This window comes from Gavia stellata, chromosome 2 (genome assembly GCF_030936135.1).
Source record: "Gavia stellata isolate bGavSte3 chromosome 2, bGavSte3.hap2, whole genome shotgun sequence".
Taxonomy (NCBI): domain Eukaryota; kingdom Metazoa; phylum Chordata; class Aves; order Gaviiformes; family Gaviidae; genus Gavia; species Gavia stellata.
The window spans coordinates 39,483,336-39,508,290 of record NC_082595.1 but is presented as its reverse complement, the minus strand read 5'-3'; the positions used below and the strand labels follow the sequence as shown (position 1 = coordinate 39,508,290).

Below are 24,955 nucleotides of genomic sequence, written 5' to 3'. Positions count from 1 at the left end.
AAAACATGTAAGTAAAGCAGAATGAAGATGTAAGAAAACAACAGTGACAACATTTTGTTTTAAATAAACATATATAAAAATACTTTTTCTGAGGAAAAAGTCCTTACTTCATGCTGAGTTTATAAAGCGGCAGAATTCTAAAAGCAACTGGTCTTCTAGATAACTTGTGAAATCTCCATGATGTAATATCACTTTGAACCAATACATCATTAAAGTTAAGCTTTTTATCTGCTGGCTAATTTAGAAAACACATTAAAGGCACTACAGTTGACCCATATACCAAAGCCCTTAGCAACAGACTTAAGAGCAATTTTAGATATGAACATTGTGTGGTGCTCTTCCCATTAAAATAATAATGGGCCAGTACTTAACATTTTTCACTACTGAAAGTTCTGTTACAAGATTTGTACATCCTTTTTATTTTAAAAATACACCTTCTTTCACTTGCTAAATAAATCACCCATTACTTATTTCTTTAACGTGTTCATCAGCAAGTCTCTGATTGCTTCTGCTCATTGTCAAATATTCCTGAGGTTCTATAATTACAAACTGCAGAGAAGAATGTAGTTGTGGTTATTTAAAGGGAGAGGATCCAATTAAACACATTAAGGTACCCAAGCAATATATCAGCCTCATTTGATCTCTGAATTTGTAAAGATATATTACAGGAGTGGTGACTGGGTACACACATATTCAAACAATTTAAAAATAGATGTTAAAACCTCTGAAATTGTAAAGGACTTTGAAGATGACCAGATAGGTGCCATAAAGGAGAATTTGTCAGCTGCTGAGTAGGAAACATACTTGAATGACTCAGCTATTGATTTTTTTCATTTTATTTGAGCAAACTTAAGACAATTAAATTCAAGTCACATCAATCCAAGGACATACACACTAGAAAACACAGCTAAAAGTGATACTGCAAAAATTCTGGAGGGAAATTCTGGCACAACTGCAGTCAATGACAAAATTTCCTCCAAATTTAGGGAGCAACTCTTATCCCAAACAATGAATCCACTCTTCCAAACTTCAATTATTTCTGTGGGTGTAGTACTTCCCAGCCCCCAAAGCAAGCCTGAAAAAAATGGGCTTTTTAAACTGAGGCCCACAAGAAATCCACTACACTTCTATACTTAATTTCTGTCAATTCCATTTTTCTACCAGTCTTTACTAAAATTCTGTTTTAGACATATAGATTCACCTGCCTCATCCTGTTTGGCCTGCCATGCCTCTTTTTCAGTAATCTCTGTACCCTAAGAGACTGAAGCCAAGTTTGAGACTCAAGGCCTTAGGTGGCAGGAAAGATATAATCCTATGCCACTATTTCCAGTTTGCTTTTTGATGACTAGTATTACTTATTATTAGCAAAGAGACAGTATTGTCTGAGACCTTAATTTCATATAAATGAAAATAAAATCACAGAGAACAAGCTAGTCTTCAAAATAGCATAAAATACACAGCACAATTTTTAAAAAGCAAATAGTGCAAGAATTAAGAGCAGTAAAGCATTAACACCTGCAAACCATTTCTGGAAATTTCTTTATTTTATGAAGCCTATCAGTTTTATGAAAAGGCAGCTTAAATATTAATGTTCTAATTATGATAAATATGATTTAAATATACAAAAAAATTAATTAATAATCAACTCAAGAAAGCCTGCTCTGGCATTATAAATAGCTTTCTGTAGGGTGTGAGTGACTAAGTGGAAATTTAAGCATTGTTTTTACCCCAGCTGCATGAGTTGCTACACTCTCCGGCTGCTTTCACCAGTTACAACACTAATGATAGAAATGGATATAAACAAGCTATTTCTTATAAAACAACATGTCAGAAAATGTATCAGAGAAGTCATTAATTGCAGTCTGAAAAAAAATTGAAATTCATGTTTTTCAAGTAGCCCTTAAAATAACTAGTCTTTCCATTCAGAAGTATCTCATCATGATGCATTTTCTCGTCCACATCTAGCTTCTCCCAGGAGACTTCAGCTCCTGGGATCCAGAGAAAAGTGGAGTAAAAGTTAAAAAATGAGCAGGGCTGTGGCAGGAAAATGCGTGATCAGAATACAGAAGTACCAAAACATAAATTTAACTGATAGTCATTACCTGGTGACTTTTTCACTATCCTAATTTTATTATTTTTGTTACAATGTAGTTGCTAAAAAATGAAATGCTTTCTTGTCCTGAGAGCATAGAATCTTACCATCTGCCCTAATGAAAAAATATCCTCTTCAAACAAATGTAGTGGTATACAGCCAGCATACACGGCCATTTCTGGCTGGGTTAGCACAGAAGATTCTACAGAGAAAACATTAACAAGCTTTAGAACAGGGTAAACAGTAAATAGCTCATCCTAAATTATTCTGCTTTCTCTGCCTTATTTTTATTATTCTTTTCTTTGTCTGACTCTGTTATTTCATTCAAAACAAGAGCTCATTATAAAATACTCAGAAAAGAAGCCATGGATGGAAAAAACACATTGTTTTAATCCTTGCCTATTTAGACCATCAACAACTGTTGTATATTTTGCTTCTTTTACACAAATGAATAACAGAAACTACAACTTCGAAACACAACAGCTCTCACCATTGTTCTTTTATTTTTCTTCAAATTTTACAAATACTAGATACTAGCATGAAGAACATAATACATATCACCTGGGTAGATGAAATAAAAACATACTGATTGGTAAACATACTGATTAGCTAAAGGGTTCTCACTAGTGAAAGCAAAATTTGATCCTGACAGCAAAAGGATCAAAAGCCAGAGCTCTGGCCACTCCTGCCAATGGACATGAAGATTGAGATTAAGTAGTTTGAGAACCAGAGTGCTTGTAAACCAGGGTTACTGTTTTTACTTCTGTCAAGGAGATAGAAAAATGGAGGTAATGATGGCTGCTTCAGAAAGTGTGAGGGGGTGACCCCATAGCTCTTATCCCACGTGCCTTACGGAAGCTTGTTTTCTTGTAATTCTGCCATAGGCAAGGCATAAAAGCAGGGGCACATTCACTTTGTTACCCCCAGAAATCTGTTGCACTAGGCAACCGTGCAATCATCTCATACCTGTACCTGTGAAAGAAGCCATTGTTAATTCCTGAATGACGAAGAGAAACCAAGGCTGTCTGGCTGACAGCCAGGTTCACTCCTGCTGAAGGGAAATTAAGGGCCTGAAAAACACAATACTAGAAATACAGGTCTGTGGTTTGACCTAAAAGTCAGCTCAAAAAGGCTATCTATTTCCCTCTCTTTTTCCTTAGTCATCTAAGAAAGCATGTGAAGACAGGATTTCAGTATGCAGGTGGTGACACCTGTTTTTCATCAGAATGTTTTGTCTTTGTTCCCTTCAGCTCCACCCCAAATACAGGATAATTGCTTCCTATGTTTAGTAAGTATTCAACCGGAAGTTGCTCTAAGAACAGGTATTTTCTGTAAAATGGAATAAAACAATGCTGTCTGCATGCAAAGAAAAAAGGGAAAGGAAAAGAAAAAGGAAAAGAAAGGAAAAGGAAAGATAGGCAAGTGGCTGGAACATACAATTTATCAGACTTAAAATCCATTTATTTAGAAGGTATGCAATGTTTTTTCCTTGAAGCAGTAAGACATCTCTGCATCTTAAATATTCTTCCAGAAATTCAATTACTCAATTAAATATAAGTTGATAGTAAATCAGAGTTACTTTCCAGTGGATTCTTAATATTTCTCACTACATGCTTGTGATCCCTGTGTTAATCACAGCTCTTGTGTTAGCTGTGAGTTTCAACTTACTCAAAATCAAGGTTATAACCTAGGTTTGATCTCAGTCCCTACTGACATATCTGATCTTTTACAGATAGAGCAGTAGTAGCTACAATGTACTACACATTACGGAAGAGTACATTCCACAAGGCACACCAATCTCATTGCATGTGAGAAGTATTTCTCAAATAAAAGTATTTAATCAAATACCAGGTGGAATGTAAAGCTGTCATACTCAGTCCAGATGGGTTGTGAAATAAAATGTCTGCAGGGCAGGCAATAAAACAGTAATGAACAAATTATTAGAGCATGCAAATGATTAACCAGGCACTCCATATTCACTTTAATGATACTATTACAATCATAGAAAGATTTTGTACATTATGCCAGTACCTTTTAAAAATAATAAATTATTTGATCATTTTTCACTGTACAAAAAATGAGGAAGATGTATGCAAATTATTTGCCACCAAGTGTACCGTTAATTAGTGTGAATTCAGCATCTAGGGAAGCTAGTTAAAACTGATAGCATTGATAAAATTGTATTATTAGATGAAAAATGTTATAACGTATGGTACAAAAAACCAGTTGGATTCAGCAAAGCCTATTACTTATATCCATCAGTGTGGATTTAAGAATTCTGCGGTGCTTTGTTAAAGATTTCTGAATCCTTGTAGCTGCTTATGTTTCACATTTGTGGCTTTGCAAATTCATCTATAGAGAGTGAGTACTACACAATCTGAATGAATGTTTCAGTCCCTGGGAAAAGGGAAAGTATCATTTGAATTGATCCATGTAGTGTGTGTATATATACATATACACACACATACACACAGAGCCACTTAAAAAGAAAGGCCAAGAATGAAAATTGTTATTTTTAACAGTTCTTAACCACTTTAATTTTTTTAAAAAATCATAGGTTTGGAAGACTTGTGAAAAAAATTTCTCATTATAACTAAAGGTTTCTTTTAAATATTTGTGAAACAAGAGCTGATGCTGAGTTTTAACTTTCCAAAACACTTCAGTTGGCTTTCCATTTCCTTCTTATCAGGTGTGCAGCTCGTATTTTAATCTCTGTTGTTGTTCTAGGCATGGATTAGCATTGCCTATTGGTAGGTATCTTTTTATTCTTCAGAAAAATGACCTATGTGCTTTTCAGAATTGACATAAATATTGCAGAATGATAATATGCTTTTCAAAAACCAGAACAAAATATTAGGCTCCAGTCCCTACTTATAAATGAAAACTCTTTTGAATAGGCAAAAGGAAAATGAAAAGAACTTTACAGTTATGTGTTACGTATCTGTAGGGGTGCATTCCTTCCCCCCGCCTCTCCTGGGCCGCTCTATGATCTCAGAAATTCCAGCTAGGCCTTGGCCTTTGTGTAATGAGCTGGATGGTTAAACATCCCTTGACAGTACCAGGAACTCTCGCATGGCTAAGGCAGGGAACAGCACTGACTGTACCAGGCACTCGTTACCTGACCGAGGCGGGTAATGACAGCAAAAAAAAATGGGATGATCCCTCATTCCCTGACAGCCCTGGAGCACTCCTTATCTGGATGTAGCCCAAGTGGAACCATGGTTACCAAAATTCCATCATTTTACTAATGACTAAAGCCAACCATCTTGCAAACCTATAAACAGCGGTCCCAAGTGAGGCCCTCTGAGCTCTCCTGGACCTCAGAGGGCTGTGACCAGCATCTCCCTCCGAGTGGGACGCCTCTCAGAGTTTCACAGACTCTCCAGTTTGTGAATTTTGGAGGACTGAGTCGAGCTGGCAATGGGACGTGGGCTAAAACTCCCTCCTCCTCGATGCTCAACCCTAGCCTGTTGAGAAATGCTGAGACATTGGAAGTATTTTCATGGAACTCAAGGAGAATTTTTAACAGGTACCTTTGTCTATACATCTATATCTTTATGTCTGTGTATGTGTGTGAATGAATCAATCTGTATTGAAGCTATAGTTATGATTAGCTTGCTTTGTAAATCTTAAACTAATCCATGATTAGGTGTTGCTAAAATCTTATGATTTACCTCAAAATATGAATGAACCTTAAATTGCTGCTAAATACATATAATCCTTTAGAAAAAACCCATTGACCAAGTCTGAGACTAAGATTGGACCTAGCCACACCTAGACTCCTCTCTGAGCAGGGGTTTAGAAAGCAAGGGGGTCTACTCTGAAGCTCGTTACTCAACAGGAGGGCCGTCCCTACTCTCTGTATTTCTTTCACTAGACATAAAACGTTGTCCAAGTCTGAGACTAGGATAGGACCCAGCAGTACTTAGACTCCTCTCTGAGAAGGAGCTTAGAAAGCAAGGGGGTCTATTCCAAACCTCATGACTCAATAGGAGGATTTATTCGTTCCTTGTACCCTCTCTTTTCCTTTAGACACAAACCATTGACCAAGTCTGGATTCAGCCACACCTAAACTCCTCTTTGAGAAGTTCAGTAAGCAAGGGAGTCCATTCTGAACCTCATGACTCAATGGGAGGGTCTTCCCTATTCTTTACCCCTTTTGTTTCTCCCCTCTCTCTCTCTCTGTATAAATCATTCTGATTTGATTCTAATTTGATTTTCCTTTGTATGTTTTAGTAAGTAATAGAGTGAGCCTTGCCATCGAATTCTGTTAAGTCACATTTTTATAAACTTCTATTAAAATCGCTTTTACCAATACCCTTGACAGTGATTCTTCAAGTGGCCTAAACCACTCATTCGCAACAGTATCTCATTGGCTCTGATGGTTAACATTACACTACTTGTATGACTTCAGAAATTCTTAATAATAATCTCCCAACACTTCTGTGACATAGAAAGTGACATAGAAAATGTTATTATCTCTAATTACAAAACTGGTATCAAGGCACAATGAGACTTAGCAAAAATAAATGGCTGGTTTGTAGAACAAACTCCCAAATTCTTGGCTAGTGCCCTCTCCAGTGGAATAGTATTCCCTTTCCAGAAGTTCATAAATTATTAGGAAAATCATTAGTCTAGAAACATAAATGGAAAGTGGAACAGTGGCTCTTTATAGGAATAAGGAGCCTAAGCAGCTCATATCATATCATCACAGAATCACACAGAATCACAGAATCACCCATAAAATCTCTTTATGGAATTAATGGACTCCCTAGGTATGAAAGGAGAAATAGTTACTAAAAGAAAAGGCTGATTAGAGGAAAAGCACAGACTGAGTGCTAAAACAGGCGGGTAGGAACATATGAATTGTCTACAAAAGCTTCCCAAGGACTGGCTGGCTGGTAAGCCACAGGACCAAAGAGCTGGTTTCTCTCAAGAAGAGCCCTGGCTGATCAGGTGAAGGGCTTGTTATTCTGCTGGATCCATGCAATAGGATGAATAGAGAAACAGGTTCAATGCTTCAAGAATCCTGCAACTCATATTGTATTTGGGGGGTGCAGCAGGCATTGGTCTGAGTGTGCAAGTGATTCAGAACTGTATTTATATATTTGTATTGGGTCTGGCTGGGATGGAGCTAACTTTCTTCAGAGCAGCTCGTATGGTGCTGTGTTTTAGATATGTGACCAAAACAGTTGATAACACACCAATGTGTCAGCTATTGCTCAGCAGAGCTCACACAGCATCAAATCCTTCTGTTTCTCACTCTGCTGCCGCAGTGAGTAGGTTGGGGGTGGGCAAGAGGTTCAGTCCTTCTGATTGTCTCTCCTATCCTGCCGGTGGAGAGTGAGCAAGCAATTGGGGGTGGGGGGGCAGGCTTAGCTGCCAGACAGCATGAACCCACCACAACATTATAACCCACAGAAAATCAAATATCAAAAGCCTGTAACAGAAGTTTCCGAATACTTAGAAGTAACTAGTATGTCAATATTTATGAAACTAAACAGGGTAATGAACATAGAAGGTAAGGAATACAAAAGGTTTTGCCATTTTAGAAGTAAAATATAAAAGATATCAAGAGTAGTTAAATAACTCTTTAGAAAGAATTCATATTTATCACAGAAAGAAGAACAATTCCCTTAAAGTCCTCGCACTCAATAGGTAGAGTGAAAACTTGCAGTAGGGAAATAGGGAAAGAAGCACTTTCATGGTGCTGGAAATGAAATACTTCTCAAGCCACTTACATATTAAAAAAAAAAAAAAAGCAGCATTAAGTCAAGTCACTGTTACAAAATTCCCAAGAACAATTCAGAAACCTACTGCCTCTGCAGTCTGACTTGGAACCTAGCCCTAGTTTCAAATGTTATTTTATGCACAAAAATGGTTGTACTGTCCTGGGTCACTCTCTGCAGACCAACTGTCCCATAAAGCCTGCAAGCTTTTTTTCTTGTAGCTACAATCTCACAACAAAAATGCATTTTAATTCAGTATTACTTCAAATTGCAGTTCTCCTTTTTTTTTTGTTTCTTTGCAGTCTAATAATCTTAAATTTACTCCATATCTTACAATCTCCACATTTACTTCTATTCAAATTCTTACCAAGTTTATTAGTGAGATATCTACCTCTTACCTTTTTTTCAAAACTCTTTTCTGATTCAGACCTAGGAAAAAAGAGTTCTCTGACCATTGTATTTGAGCCCTGAATCTTTCCAAATAACCTCTTCACAGGCCTCTATCTATCTTTTAGAAAATAGCATAAACTGTGCTTTAAATGGCCTAACAAATATCAAAATGTCATCTGGTTCTTCATGCGGAAACACTGCCTGATGATTTCTAATGCTCTTTCACTCATTTTGCACAATTTCTAGAATTCATCACTTGGATCCTTCTGCTTCTCCTTTGCTTTCTTTTCCCCACAATGTGCTTGAGTACTGGGACGCATTCCATATATTCATGTGAAATGCCTCATTTCCTATTCCACAACTACTACCACTACAATAAACTATGTTCCTGCAATACATTTAAAATTTACTGTTTAACTCCTTTAGTAGTATCTAAAGTAGGAATTCAAATGGATATATTTGATGACAAACAGCAATATTGGTTTGATATAAATTAAAATTATTTAAATCACCAATTTTAATCAGGATTTAAATCAAGAAGCAAAAATCCAATTTACATAGTGAGTTTCATTGTTGTTATACAATTTTACTTCGTAGTTATTTTCTCAATGAAAGACGCTCTACCTATTTTTACCTGTTGATTTGCAACTAGATAATATTCCAGTTAATAAATATGTTTCCTTCTGCTAGCCATATGGAAATGCCACATGTATGCAAATATAAGCAACGACAAAACCAAATCAGCTTAATGTACATTTATAAAGACTTTCCATACTTTATGATAGTAAGCATGACATTTCTTATTGACTGATTACTTGAACGATTAGTATTGTGGTTTAAATTGGTTTTTTTTTTGTTAAAAAATATTCAATTTAAATGCACAAAGCAAGAATTTACTTAATTTTTAAGCTATCATGAATGTATCAATACAAAAAATAAATTAATCAAAATATATTTCCAGGATAAAGGAAAAAAAAATTATTAAACAATTAAATCATGAAGTGAATTCTAATGAATATTTGTGGCCACCCTGCCCTTTAAAGAAGAAGCATTCCTGCGTTTTCCAATTGCAATTTACTGAAGAAAGTAGATATTGAACAAATAAGTTATCAGAGAGGAAGCTTTTTTTTTTTTTTTTTAAATACAGAAAGACAGTTTACCACTAGAACAAATCTTGGTCCTGCGTGACTGGCCAGCAACTTTCAAATATTCTGCATAACATTACTTTACATTTTGACATCAAACACAAATTACTGCAATACTATTCTTAATATAAGTTATAGGATTTTAATAGGTTATAATGACTTCAGTCTGTAATGCAGCCTGTAAAGAATTGCAATTTTTTAACGAATTAGTATATTTAACCTCCCCCCAATTAAGTTCAAAAACAAATAAAAGCAAAGCCCTTTGCTTTACATATATCTCCTATTTGTATTTTTAGCTTCAAAAGAACAGGACTTACTTTCAGTTAAGGCCTGAAGAGAACATAGGTCTTCTGCCAACATTTGTGAAGACTGAACCGCTAATTTGGTTTTTTCTTTTCCTCCTTCTCTGCTTTTCTTCTTTCCAATTTCTCTCTGTTCTGCTTTTTCTGTTAAGCAAAATAAAGGTTAAATATTTTTCTTTTTCAGACACAAACTTTCAGTCATAAAGTCTCATAATGTGTAAATGCTTTAATGACATTTTACATAAATTTAAAAAAAGACTCAACCACAAACTATTCTAGTCAGAAGAGTTGAGATACAATAAAGAACTAATGTAACTCAGTTTAAAAAAAAAGAAAAAAACCAAAAAATAATTCTTAAGATGTAAATGCAGATATACTGAGAAGGGGCCAGGAAGGCTTTGGTCCCACCTTCCAGTTACTGCACAACTCTCATGTCCCTACTATAATGTTTAGAATTCCTGAATTTCTGTCACTGTGTCAAATATTTTCTTCAAGTCCCTGCTCCTATGCATCAGTAATTTCTAAAATACTCTAACATAGATGAGGCGTAGGTTTTTTCCCACAGCCAGAACCTTCTTTCAAGCCTTAGAACTTAGACTACAGGAAAATACATTCCTAATTAAAGAAATACCAAACATTAATAGAGCATCAGAACACAGCTTGTAGCCTCAGAGTTGGAGATTACAGAGCTGTATCGTAACATAATGCTTCCCTGATTCTTAGCTGTTTCAGTTACTAATACAATTTCTAGGTCTTAGGCAGGATTAAACTTACAAAGTTTTCTGGGAATAAATTACAGCACCCTGTTGATTGAATGACAGTGCTGTTCCCAGTGGCTGCATCCCTGTGCATATCCATTCCAGACTCTGAAATATCTACTTTGCTGGTGGGTGGGTCATAAAATGATAGCAAGAATTCCTAAGAAAACAGAATATCCCCTCAGCCAGATCTCTTCTAATATTTTTATAACACTTTTGACATTAGGACTAAGTATTTGAGATTTAAAGTGGGGAAGGCAGGGATTTTTTTGAAAATCTAGAAGAAATAGAAATTTTAATATATGATTTGTACCTTCCAAAGACATTACAAGTGTTGTGAAATTGCATCCATGCCTTCAAGTTAAAAACAGCAACTAAGAAAACCCAGCCTCAAATATAAACACTGAAGAATATCGTATTGGAACAAATAAGTTTCTAAACTTAAGTTTTTTCATTTAAATGTAAATAGGATTAGCAGCTCTTGAAGAAAATTAATACCTATACCTAGTAGCATAAACAGAAAAGTTGCTATAAATAAAAATGCAGGCAGACATTAGAATGTACTTGTCAGAACCCTCTGTAGCTAAGCATGCTTTGTAACATCCATTATGAAATGTATAATTTATTGATGGTCAGAGTAATGTTGCCTTTGGGGAAACTGTAACCTCTCTGATTGTTATCCCTCTGCAAGGAACCAGTCTTTAGAGAAATGGCTGTGACACAGAGCTGAACAAATCTTTACCATAAAATGAAACTGTTTTCATAAAATAAGAGACTAGCACTGCTTCAAATGAGATCTATAGTTAAAACAAAACTTTTTTGAATTTACACCATTGCAACATGTTCAGTGAAACAACAAAAAACCCACAGAGTTGCCTGTGGCATAACAAAGACATATAAATTCAAAGCCAGCGGTTGTGTTAACTTTATTTATGCTTGGCCTACAAAGATAACGCTACCTAAAATTACAGACCTTTGCCAATTTTATCAGCTTTCTCAGCTTTATCTGACTGCTTACTCACAGATGAAACTTCATTTTTTAACTCTGAGACTTTGGTCTCTTCAGGTTTTGTATCTGACTGAGGAATATCAAGTTCTGGAGTTTTCGTATTTGGCAACTTGAATTCTGGCACAATCTCTTTCAAAAAGCCCCAGACTTTGTCCAAGTATCCAGGCCTTTAAAAACAAACACATGTATATGTCAATGATAATGATATTTGCAGTAAGGAAAGAAAGTGTGATTTTCATTTAGACAACACCATACTACAACTGACAGTCTGACTCTTAGAAAAGTTACTGGGTTATTTTAGTAAATAAAACACTTTTGCCTGATTTTGTGTATCAGCCAATTTGTTAAAAGACAGATTATGGACAGATCCATAAAGAAAGAGATGGTGGTTAGAGAAGCACATAAATTAAGCATCCTTTCTAAAGCTTTTTAGTAAATATAAGTTGCAGCAGGGAAATTTGCAGACCACTTTGCAACTACACCATATAAACTTGATTCTGGCTCTGTACATTAAAAACCTTCTCAAAGGTACTTCCAAACTAGGTTTCCCTAACTGTTTCAGCACAGGTAGTTCCATGCCTCTTCCACTGATTCCACTAGCTACAACAGCTTTTTGATATGCCATGACAGTTGCAGCCATAGTGGTTCTCCACAGAAACTCAGTGATTCCAGAAATAATCTAAAACTGAATGAATAGTTCAGGGCCATGAATAAGTTTCATGCAAGCTAACTGCATGCAGCCTTTTTATTTAAAAAAAATAAAATAATTGATCGTACAATGAACTAAAGCCATCTTATACTACTATGGTAAAGGCTTTGTGGTATTCACATTTTCCTATTCCAGAATATAATGTATTTGCAGTAAGTGCCAGATTTGTGAATACTATTTTTTGCTGTTGCAAATGTAAAACTAACTACATAAAGAAACAAAATTTAGGTTACTTAGATTTCTAAGTCCGTGGGCTACATACACACTACTATAAGAAACAAATATATCAAAAACCTAAATTGCAAGCATAGCTTGAGACATAAAAATTGCTGAAATAAGGGCTAAAATAGCCCTTGACTGAACTTGTTTAATACTGAAATACTGTTATAAATAAACAGTTATACCTAAATAAATTATATATAAACCAAAACTACTTGTTATCTATGTATCCCTTAGAATGTATACAACAAAAGGCAAAAAAGTGTAATTTAAAAAAGTATCTAGATTTTTAGAGCCTGTATCCCAGTCATTCATTCAGTAATAAGAATGTCAAGCTGGAAGAATAGAATGCCTGTTCTTTAAACCACAAAATGGACTTAAACACAGAGGAAACAAGAAAAAATGCTATTATAGGTTGGAAATACTACTTTTGGTTGGAAATAAAAGTATCTCAACTGTTCCAATTTAAAAGGTGAAAACACCATACTAGCTGAAGTTGATTACTTCCAAATTCATGACATATACTTTCTATAGTACGTTCAGATAAAAACTTATTATTATTACTTGCAGATATTTTGTATCTGTATACTAGATGAAACATAGATTTCTCTAACCCTGTTTTCACCAGTGTTTAATATTAATTAAAAATAAACTAGTTTTATAAAGAATAAGTATCAGCTCAAAATAATAAATAGCTTCACAAGCAACTGTATGACCTACAAAGAAAAACACAGTAAAACTGCATTCCTTGAAAGTGCGTTTCTTAAGTGCCAGAAGTAAAAAATGTACATTTCCCAAAATTGATGCTGAAGGACTTTCAGGGCTCAGCTTTATTTTTCATAATGCCTTACAGAACTAAATATTAAACGACTAATATGTAAATTGTTTAATAGAAGAACTTACTGGAGAGGAATGACTTCTGGTATCCATCCAGTCAGTGTATGTAGAACTGTAAATTCCTCCAGCTCTCTTTTTGCAGTTTCATGTATACTGTAAGACAAAACCAGACATTATACAGAATTATAATATAATCAACTCACAGTAAACTCTGTAGTCTACATTGCTTTCTGTAGGAGCAAGACCATACACAAACAGAATAGCTTGCTGAAAAACAAGTTGTTATTTGCAATTTTAGGAGTTTCTCTATCCACTGCTGACTCCTAGCCTACAAAGTAAAACTTGATTTTATGCCTTCACATCAGGCCCATTATTTTACTGTTCCCTTGGGCACAACAGCATAGTTTCAACGTTGTTACCAAGACCAAGCATATTATGTATACTTGCACACAGTAAACCCTCTTTTTGCAGGGTTGGAGATGTGGGTTTGAAATCCCTCATGCTAGAAGAGGGATGTGAATCTAGCACTTCCATTCCTGAGCAGCTGCTCTAACTCCCAGGTTATTATGCATGAGTTGGTTTTATTTCCAGTGTACCACACTTCACTCATTCAAATCGATAGAGAGATTTCCACCTGTAGATCCTGAGAGGACCAAGGCTAAAGATGCCAGCACTTGGCCGTGACAAACCCTTGTGCTCTGGAGAAACAGTATTTCAAACATGTTCCTGCAAACAGTTTCCCAATGGGCAGCTCTAGGCAACTCCCTGGCCTGTGTAGAAGTACTTTAGATCACACTTCCAACAAACATAACTTGATATGACCAGAACAGGGAAGCCTGACTACCCAGATCAGTGTTTTGAATTATTTTCTGAAGATTAGTCATTTTAACACTTGGTGTTCATTGCTCATCTCATATGATACTGCAGCCATAATTGTCAATCATTTGCACCATGGGCCACCTTCTACTTTCCAATTCAGTTTTAGGGAAGTGGATCACCATACAGACGACAACAGAACTGTAGCAAGAGCATCAAAAGTAGCTTACAATACTCTATTTTCAATACTGATAAAGTCAATACTGGTTAAGGCTGACAATTGAAACTTCATTAAAATTTCTTGGACATTTTCATTTGGCAGAAAACCACATGTGAAGCCTTTTAGGAATAATAGCAAACAGATAAAGCAAACAGGGAGAGTACTCCAGTTTCTTTGCGAAGTTTTTCCTGTATAAATGTACAAACATCTAAAAAGGAAACAGTGCACCTTCTGTAACTACAGAGGACTTTGCTTTACTGACGTACTGTGTCACCTTTCAGAAAAGTGTATATTTGTCATTATAAAATTTTAGCAAAATATATTTCCCATCATACTAAAACAATTTTTTGCACATTCCATGTGACTTCACAAAACAAACTGAGCTGACTAAACATACCTAGTATTTGCCAGCTTAATGATAGCTTTGGACAGCAACATTGGCCAAAGTTCAATTTGACAGGTTGTAGCTGGCAGTAACAAATTATCCTCTTCATTGAAAGGCATAGTGTCATCCACAATGATCTTTCTCCAGCACCCCTATGATAGAGGGAGGGGGAGGAAAGAAGAAAGAAAACACTGAGTTTGTGGGCTGGAAACAGGATGTGTATGTAAGAGAACTTTTAATGCTTTCCCAAGAACCCAGTTCTACTGTAATTTTATTTACATTACAGATGGCTTTAAAAGAAATTCTCATATAATATCTGAGAAGCATGGAAACAGTATTCATAGCATTTTACTACTCCTGTGACTTATTTATTTCAGAGATTAATCTAATTGCAGATATTTCCAAATATATTTCCTCTCATATGTGTAGTCCATCATGTGCATGCATTCATTCCTGTTTCTTCAGCTGCCATGACATGCCTAAGAAACAGTAATGATCAAAAAAAGGGTTAACTAAGGTATCAGTTTTGCAAATGCCTCTTTGAGCTCTTAGTCTGGAAAATACTTGTGACATTAAGCAGTCCCCCTGGCTTCCCAAGAACTACCTGGGGATGTTGGCTGCAGTGGTTAGTGTCCTGGAAAGCATTAAGATTGTGTCTTACAAACCACTATAGGAAACAACACAAAATGACCAAACAAATATTCATATTTCCAGGACAAGAAACAAACAGGTAAGACAAGATACTGACGTCTCCAATACCAGATATTTCATTAATAAATTGAGCGAGTAACCCACAAAATAATCTTGCCTACCATCCTGCAAAAAAGTCTCTGTCCTAGTGATTAAGGCATAATAGAGAGGCAAAGGAATTAGTGGGGCAACAGCAAGTACTTCTGTTAACTTGCCCACAAAATGATGAAGAATGATCAAATCACTAAAATGTTCACCATACATTATCAGAGAGGGCAAAATTACTGCTCTCTGCTTACTGAACTGTGGCTTCAAACTGAAATGCCCATCAATTAACTCCATATGAGTACTATAGGTTTCAGAAGAAAATAAATTTAGGCCATATGGCAAAGAGACAACTTAATTATCCTTGGAAAAAACCCACACCTATCCCCATTGACAATAACAGATCACTTCACCACCTAAGTTAATCTACGTAAATTCTGCTCCTGGAGACAGCTGGTGAGGTGATGCCTAAAGCAGGTATCTCAAGCAGGCACTCTGAATATGTCCATAGCTTACCTGGATCTACTAATATGAAAATGTTTAATTTGAGCAGCTGAAGCCTCTAAACCAGCTTTGTTAGAGAAATTTATGTTTGTTCAATTCACAGTGTGCCAAGGAACAGATATATCTCTTTCAGCCTTCCAATGCACAAAAGAAATACTTATTGAATAATTGCTTGTTGGCGTCTTTTTTTCCTTAACGTTGCTGTTTATGTTTTTATTATCACTAACTTGCAATAGTCTGGTTTTAAATACTGTATATCAATACTATTAGCAACTTAAATTTAATTAGTACCTTTGGCCTGCTTAATCAACTGTCTGCATTGTCTTAGGTGTTTGCTTGTATTCATGAGCACTGATTTTTGCTTTTTTTTAAAAAAAGGGTTTTTTAGGTTTTGTTTCCTTTTTTAAGTATAACTTTTTGTGTTTCCATTAATTCTATCCTTTTAGAAGTCCAATGGGATGCTTTTGAGTTTTAATTAACGCTTCCAACATCATGTTTCCAACTGACTGTGTAAAAAATATTTTCAAGTTTGGGCAACTGGAAGTTTAATAGAGTCAATTATACCTCTTTGTGTTTTGTGATATGTTCTGTTTGCAAAAGACAAATGTAACCGGAATAACCCTAACAACATAGACAACTTCTAACTTTTACATCAGTGATTATTTCTTTGTTTATTAGTGTGAGGTTCAATATTAAATTAAGTGTTCCCTGTTGACTGTAAAATGCGTTAAATTATTGTCTGTTATCTTTAGAAACTCCATGGAATGTTTTGGTTTTACCAGTACATCTTCAGTAAATGGTTTTCTCACTGGAAGTCTTTAATCACCTTAAATACAATTGAATACAAATAGCTCTGTAAAGTCAGCCGAGTTACTTAAAAAATAAAAAACATTCTTAATCCTAATACACCAGGGGTGTGAGCTACTTGTCTGACTTCAGTAAATATTGGCATCAAACCTCCATATTCTATCATTCACTAGACAGGAACAGAAATATTTTGCATATTATCTCAAAACAATTGACGCACACACCAAAAAAAATCAGAAGATGAAATTAAGATTGAAACAAAAATGGGGTAAAAGTTACTCGTGAGAATTTAAATCATACAGTTTATAGTGCAGTGCAAACCTCACAATCAGGCTTCATATTTTTCTCTCCAGCAAAAATGAAAAGAAATGTAGCTTCTTATTTAGTAAAAGCCAACCAACACTGAGAATTCAAGTGGTAAAAAGGAATTTCCATTCAGGTAGCACACACGTATGATGCTTAGTATTATCATAACGTTTTGAGACACAGTAAAAAAAACCGAAAAATATCAACAAGAAGTACTTTCATAAAATGAAAGGTGTAAGAACGAAACAAAAGAAAGAAGATTTCTGTAAATGTGCCAAATTAAAAACAGTTTACATTGGACTATAACAGGAGATGTGATTTAGAAATCAAACCCTGTAAAATAGGATGTCAAATATCACATGCAGCTCCAAGAAACTACAAACGGTGAAAATTTATCGCTTCTTAAAACAACATTATTTTAACCACTCACTATATGATACAGAATGAACCAATTATTTTCTGTCAAATTTATTGAAATACTGTTTTGGGCTAAGGAACAATATTGAAAACTGCTATTTGACACAAAAAAAAGTCACATGTATCAGGAAATAAAAGTTATTTCATGGTTTAATGGGCATGGGCATGGTGGTGTTAGTTGATGGTTGGACTTGATGATCTTACAGGTCTTTTCCAACCTTAGTGATTCTGTGATTCTGTGAGATAGTTTGAACACATGTAACATTAGCAACTGCCATTTTAGGATCCTCTTTCTATAATGTAATAAACAAATTAACTCAAATGTAGTATCTTGTTATCTTGTTGCAGTACCCAGAGAAAAACAACCAGCAAAATTCTACATAATCTACAAAAAAAGAATATTGACTTTTCAAGTAATAACTCTGTTTTATCAAGTTCTAAGTTGTACAAAAATCACCTGAACGGTAAAAGGCATTTTTATTAACATGCATCAACAATTTGTCAACACTTCTACTCCTACAAATCCATATCTTTTCTATTATTATTATTATTATTATTATTATTATCCTCATCATTAACTTTTCAATAATAATAATAATAAATACTTACCCTAACCATTAAAATTTGCCATGCTAGCTGCATAATATGAGGGAAGTACTCACCATCCAATAAAGTTTCACTACATATTTTCCATAGCTATTGTACAGCGGCATGTGTCCTCTGGTAGCTTTACATAAGGCATAAATGTGTTCCCATGGTTTCCAAAAAAGTGTGGAAGTTCCATTAGTCACGGCTTTTTCATTATATATCTTCCAGACTGCATAAATTTCACTTATAATCCATCTCATCAGCTAAAAACAGAGAAAAATAGAAAACAATTTTTTTCAACTTACATCTTTTAGAAAAATTAAATCAAGTTTTATTATAATGACCAAAGAATAAAAAAGCTCCTGTTTTAAATGAAGAAGTGACATAAAAGTATAGCTATGGTTTCAAGCAAAAATTAATTTCACTGGTACAACTTTTCTTAAAATCATCACAATATCTATCTACAATAACACAAACTTCATGAAACTAAATAAAGGCACAATATAAATTATGCTGTTCATCATTTACCAAAGAAAAATGAGGACATATGATTTCAAAATAAATTATGTTACAGGACTTGTGAACTGTCACTTGTTTAATTGCTTATTACTAAATATAGCTGCTAAAAATCAATATTGGCTTTAACACTTGTTATTTGTACTCAGTAAAAAACAATCCTAAATCATTAAAAGTATTTCATAATTTAAAAAATTTAAAATAGAAGCTTTAACTATTCATGCTTTAGTGCATGTGTTTCTCTAACACGCAGATTTCTGATGTGTGCTATAGTTTCACAAGTATTACCAGACTGTTACAGTGATTTATATAAAAAAGACTGAGAATAAACTTTTACTACAAGAAACTTGCCCTAAAATTAACCAGTGGTTCTGGGGACAGCAAAATTTACATCATCTGTTTTCTGGTGGCTTCCAGAAGCCATACAGTTTCTCTGGTGCTGAATTTTAAATTTGCATCAAAGCACTGAATGAAATAGAAATTATGAAGTAATATTATATTTAGTAAGGTACTCAGATGCCTTTGTTCTACCTGCTTTATAGTTTCCCCTGATCTGTAGAAATTCAGTTAACATTTATTCAACTCTGGAGAGAAGGGAAAGACTGGCTGGGTGACAGAGATTTGCACATACGTGCAGGGACTCTAAGAACATGACTTCAGGAAAGCTTGAATGCAAAATATAAATCCTTCTTAATACAGCTTTTATTTGCTCTTATCTTTAGAAAATAGTATTCAGTAATAATCTTCATAGTTCATAGATTGCATTTTTTTTTTTTAAAAAACATGTCTGGAAAATCTCTTCTCATTATTGATTTAATTTTTCAAATTCTAAAAAAGGTAAACACTAATTATACAAATCTAGATGATTTCTTCTCATTTTATTCCCATCATTCTTTTTTCACTTAAAAAACTTGTCACAACTTCTTCTTCATGGTAGAAATTTTGAGTGAATTTCAAAAAGTTAAAGAGAGATAAAAAGAATGAAAGAAAATATTTTTAGAAAGGGACATTAATGTATTTCTACCTACCTCACTACGAAATATATGCTCATTTGCCGAAAAAAGATCAAATGAGGTTTCGTTTTTGACAACCACAGGAATCTAGGAGAAAGTGAATTAGTTAAGTCCATAGCTTAATTATCTGGAAAAAATTAAATGAACACTAATGTTTAACAGTAGTGACATACAAATGTTAGACATTTGGCAAACATTCATTAGACATTTGCAAACTAAAGGCCGTCAGTTTGCAAGTCTTGCAGCTGCTTTGGTATTCTTAATAAAAATGCCTTAAAATGTAGACGTTCAGAATTTTAAAAAATCATTATTTTTACCAGGAGACTTAAAGAATACCAAATAAAAGAAATACATAATTAAATTGAGATTCCCTCCATTTATTCATAATATTTGCAGTTCTGTGTTTAAATCATGATCATAACACTGTCTTATACTTTGAGATTTCCTTGGCCCCCCACCAAGATTCAGAGGGATTTGCTTCCTCATGGTCAGTTAGACAGCGGTATTGTCAGTATGAATGCTGACTTTATCAAACCTTTGACATAGTTTTGATGACTATTCCTTGTTTATACAGTCTGTTTTCTTTTTGTAAGCAGTTTAGAAATAACATACTAGGACTGTAGTTTATTAAACTAAATATATCTGTGCCTGTCATCACTTATTGGTGATCACTGCTTAAGCCTCTGCTTATCACACTAAATAGGCTTGTTTACACTTTCTTTTATAGTTACTAATAGATTAGGTAGCAACATATATAATTTTAACAGCGTTTCATCACTTGACATTTACACTAATTTTTAAGAACTTACAAAATTTCCAGTAATCATAGCTTCTTGATTCAAAATACATTGGACCATGACAAGCACCAAAGTTTTAATCAGGTCTTAAAGTAAACAAATGCTTTCTTCATAGTGCTCTAAAGATACATTTTAAATATTTTTAACACAGATACATGTTTCCATGGCTTTCTGGGCTGACAGCTCTATTGCCCTCATCTTTCAGATGCTGCATTTTGGCAGTGTTTCTCATCCAATCTTTTGGTCTTGTCAATTACTCCACTGACCCCCCTCCCTCCTTCCTCGGTTAAAAATTAAACTTGGACCTGTTTAGTTAATAAAAAATGGAACTGACAAGCTGACAAAAGGAAAACTGACAAGCCTGAAAAAGTTGGAAGGGTGGTTAAAGGGTTTTAAAACTTCGTCATTTCATCTGAAGCAAAAACACTTCAAAATTTAGATTAGAAACAGCATTGGAGAACACTGACCTTTGAAATGGCAGGTTGTTTATTTTCTTTGCAATTAATTTTAAATATAAACTGAGAAAGAGCTTCGCATAATTCTAAAATGTTATGGTTACCTTCCAGACAAGTACTGTCAAAGACATGGACACGTTCTGTATTCAGACTGGAGAAATACAATAGTTGAAGTGAGAAAAAGTACTATATTTCTGGTGAAGCTAATTTATGGTTTCAGGATAGATATTTACTTCAGAAACTTGCTGAAGGGAAGCCTTAGTTCAAACATACAGAACTCATTTTGCCATGACACTAATTTTCAAGTGAAAAAAAAAGAACACAAAGAAAAACAGGAAGGCATCTCTCTGTCCAGGTGTCTTCTAAATGAATGTGGATTCAAACAAAAAGCAGAGCAAACTTGGGAGGATACACTACCATGATGTTTTGCACCAGGAGGTGCTGGTCCATGGTGATCCCGGTAAGAAAGGCACTCAGACTCTGTATAGTATCATTTAAAATGGTATTATTAGAGCCAACTATAAAGAAAGGGATTAGTATAGATAATCTTATGTCCTTTTAGACACTGGGAATCCCAAGTTGTGCAGCATCAAACAGGCTTCTGATCCACGCACAGCATTCTGTACAGACCCCATCCGTCAAAAGGATTACCCCATTTTGCTATTATTGAGCTATGATAGGATTTGAGCTATTACAGGATTTTCTTACAAGAAAACAACTCTTTTCATCATTTCTACTGTAAAACAGAAAGGATGTTCACATAACTTCCTGCTGCCTTTAGATAAAGGCGAGGAGACGCAGGTGGTGTAATTGCCAGTAACAAGAGGGAGCTGCCTGCAGGTTCCTCCCTTACAATATGCCGGCTGATTTTATCCAGTGGCCAGGGATCACACCCAGCATCACACAGGCCTGAAGGACAAGCTGTGTGTGCAGCACAGGCTAACTGCTACATGGATCACTGACTCCTCGGTGTACAACGGTCTCCCGGACAGGATGACTACGCATGGTCAAAAGCATTTTATCTGTTGAACTGATTTTCTCTACTAATTTTCATCAACTTGTGACATAGCTAGGCAGTAGCATTTTTTCATTATGACCTTGCTTGTTTCTTACCTTATTTGTTAAAAACTCATGTGGACGTTTCCATGAATGTACTTTTAAGGATGCTGGCAATTCTATTTTCCCTTCAGGATCCTCAAAGACACACTACATGCATGAACAAAACCGGAACACTTTTTATTAATTACAGTATTGTGTCTTCCACAAGATTTAAGATAATATATTGTTCACATGATAATTCACATAAGGGGAAAAATAGCATAAAAAGGAACTAATAGTATCTGTAACCGAACTAAAAGAGTGCAAAGCCCTAACTGAAGATTCAGCACAAAAACTGGTTGTATTGTTCTGAGAAGTCTATGTGGCCTGCACTGTCTAAATAGGTCTATATAAAATGTTTCCTTTTTTTTCCACCTTTCAGAGAAACCTCCCAAAACACTGTTTAAGCTTTTAATTCAGGTAGTCTTCTACCAAGTTGTTTCTAAGTACTCTTTCTAACTCACTTATTTCTAAAGCTTTCTAAATTGACTTGAAAAGACTTTTCAAAAGACTGAAAATAAATATCTCAAGTGATATGTAGACACAAACAAAGCATGTTCCATGCATTTAAATAGTATCCGAAATAGTATTTTCAATGCATTTTTTTCTTATTTGTTTCATTGTGTAAGTTCCTTCAACATACCAATCTGCAACCAACTATTTAAAGTACCTGAAGGAAGCAAGATAAGTTGGGGGTGAAAAAAAGAGCCTTTTAGGAATAATTATTTTTCTGGAAGTTTAAAGGAAGCCTTGTAGACTAGACCATACAGAACTGTATTAACAGAGTTTATACTCTGCTTTCAGACACATCCAACCCTGACTACATGGTGTAACAGAGAAGTTTAGCACTTAAACACTAGATAAACCAGAAAAAGGAGGCAGGTGAGAATGACATAACACTATGCAGAGAAACACTAAAAAAACCACAGAGATAGACCTTTCTTTAGCTTACAAGCGCAAAAATACTTTGAAGAAGGATATTGTAGGTTCAGCTACACTTGGCTGACAAAATCAGGTTTAACTTATCTTTTATTTAAGATGGCTATAAGAGACAACTGCCAGGTCTCAGGACTTCATGCTCTAAGGACAGGAGCCTCAACCACAAGTTCTATAGGAAGGACAGGCAAGAAACAGGCACAAGAGAATCAGACAAGGCCAAATGCACAATCTCAGCAGCACACTGCTGTAAGAGAAGGTATTGCGTAGGCGTGCTTGATAAAAGAACTCTAGTGTTAGAATGAAAAATATCGCTTCCAATTGATTCCTTTTCCCACACAAGAAAATAGGATTGTTTACGTTCTTGTTCTAAGTGTACTCAAAGGTACTAGATGCCATCACTAATTCTGCTTCTAACTGAAATACCCTATATGATGTCAAATTCCTGGCTAGCTGCTTGGATCAAGAGAGGCCACATTAGAAAATTCGTTAGACATATTGTATATTCGTCTGGTGTGACCAACATATTTCACAACTCCTTCAAACACGTAAAAAGAGCAATGTTTCATACAGCTTGTGGCTGAAGAACTGAATGGTCCAGTAAACACCTCAGAATGCCTCTTATGCTAAAAAAGGAGGAAGATTTTCAGTTACAATTATTTTTAAATTTTATCTGTTATAATGACGTCTGGCAGACCTAACAGATTAGTGCTAGATAAATGTTTAGAGTACAGCCCAAAGACACCAAATATGGTAATTGAACAGAAGAAAGAAAAAAAGGAAAATTATTTACCTGTCAAGTTAATGGCAGCACTTCAGTATAGAACCTATAACTTCTCTCAAAAGAGTACTTTGGCCCCATAGGGCTACAATATATTTAAGCTTGGCATAAGAAAAAACATAAGCTACAAACACATAGGCTAACATATACAGAGCACACAAGAATATATACCGAACAAACATATGAACAATGCAAAATTTGCCTACAAAATAGATGATTAAGCATGGTATTAAATGGATTTTAAAGATCACTTAAAAATGCTAAGTTTAAGAAACTCTTTAAGAAATAATTTTACTACTACTCTGCATAAAATGCACACACATTCTGTAACAATAACCAGTTTGAAGAAGTAAAAATCCAGATGAGATTTAACTCATTCCAAAGTTGGAAAGACTGAGGAATTTTCCTGCATCTGGTAGTGCTTACTTTCTCCAAAATAACTATATCACCTCAAACCATTCTCTGCACACTAGAACTGCAGACAGTGTTTCACATGTTCAGAAACTGAGGTGTGCAAAAGAAAAGACTTCAACGTCCGTTTTTCCCATAATAAAGATAGGTGCATTTAACCTTTTGAGTCCACAGAAACTGCAGTGCCCAGAGAAGGGATTGCTCTGACATACTACAACGGTTCAGCTGTTCCCATATCCCCAGTTTTAATTATGTTATGGAACAGATTTTGGGGTTTCATTTTTTTTTAGCCACTACTGTGCACACATTAATGCACATACATATGTTAACAGTTCGTTTAAGAAGCAACAAATAAACAATGCACAATACTTTTAGTTTATTATTTTAGTTTAGTAGGGAACTATTTAAACTTATTTAAAAGATATGATTGAAAATTAATATATTTATCAGTAACAAATTAATTTGAAGTTGTGACAAATACTCTATTAAATACAGGTACAAAAAATGAAGTGGAAATAATATATATGTCATACAACTTACTGAAATGGGACTTTTTCCAGTTTTTTCTTTCTCTTTTCCAACTTTTCCAGTATCCCATTTTTCTACATTGATATCTGCTTCATTCCATTCTGGCCAAATAGGAAACCTCCACTTGTCGTTGGAAGCACCTACATGGGAAGACATAGTTGCCCTGGGAAACAAGCAGAGGCATGAATAAAAATGAACAGTATATTAGGCAAGGGTAGTAGGAAGATTTTTATTTCATAAAATATTCTTTTTTTAATGTACTGTAATAAAAATTTTAGTGTTAGTAACTACAATAACTTTTTGTCACTAAGATAAGCAAGTCTATAGAAGTGCTAGATGACATTATTAAGTATAAACCAACAAAATATTTAAATGCATTTGTATGAGGAATCCTGCTGAAGTAAATGGGACAGCTGAAGCACAAAAACAGAATCCAAGGGCACAGTTTCCTC

General features: G+C 34.8%; 1 protein-coding gene across 1 annotated transcript in view; it reads right to left on the bottom strand.

Moving 5' to 3' along the window:
- ADGB (androglobin) overlaps window positions 1–24,955 on the bottom strand; it is a 116,740-nt gene that overhangs the window by 73,913 nt on the left and 17,872 nt on the right. Inside the window, exons 3-11 of the mRNA XM_059835579.1 lie at window positions 24,516–24,621; window positions 21,863–21,955; window positions 19,513–19,584; window positions 18,043–18,231; window positions 14,624–14,763; window positions 13,257–13,343; window positions 11,390–11,592; window positions 9,674–9,802; window positions 2,200–2,294 (exon numbers count right to left, since the gene is read on the bottom strand). Of these exons, the coding sequence (XP_059691562.1) occupies window positions 2,200–2,294; window positions 9,674–9,802; window positions 11,390–11,592; window positions 13,257–13,343; window positions 14,624–14,763; window positions 18,043–18,231; window positions 19,513–19,584; window positions 21,863–21,955; window positions 24,516–24,621 (1,114 nt within the window). The remainder of the gene's footprint in view (window positions 1–2,199; window positions 2,295–9,673; window positions 9,803–11,389; window positions 11,593–13,256; window positions 13,344–14,623; window positions 14,764–18,042; window positions 18,232–19,512; window positions 19,585–21,862; window positions 21,956–24,515; window positions 24,622–24,955) is intronic.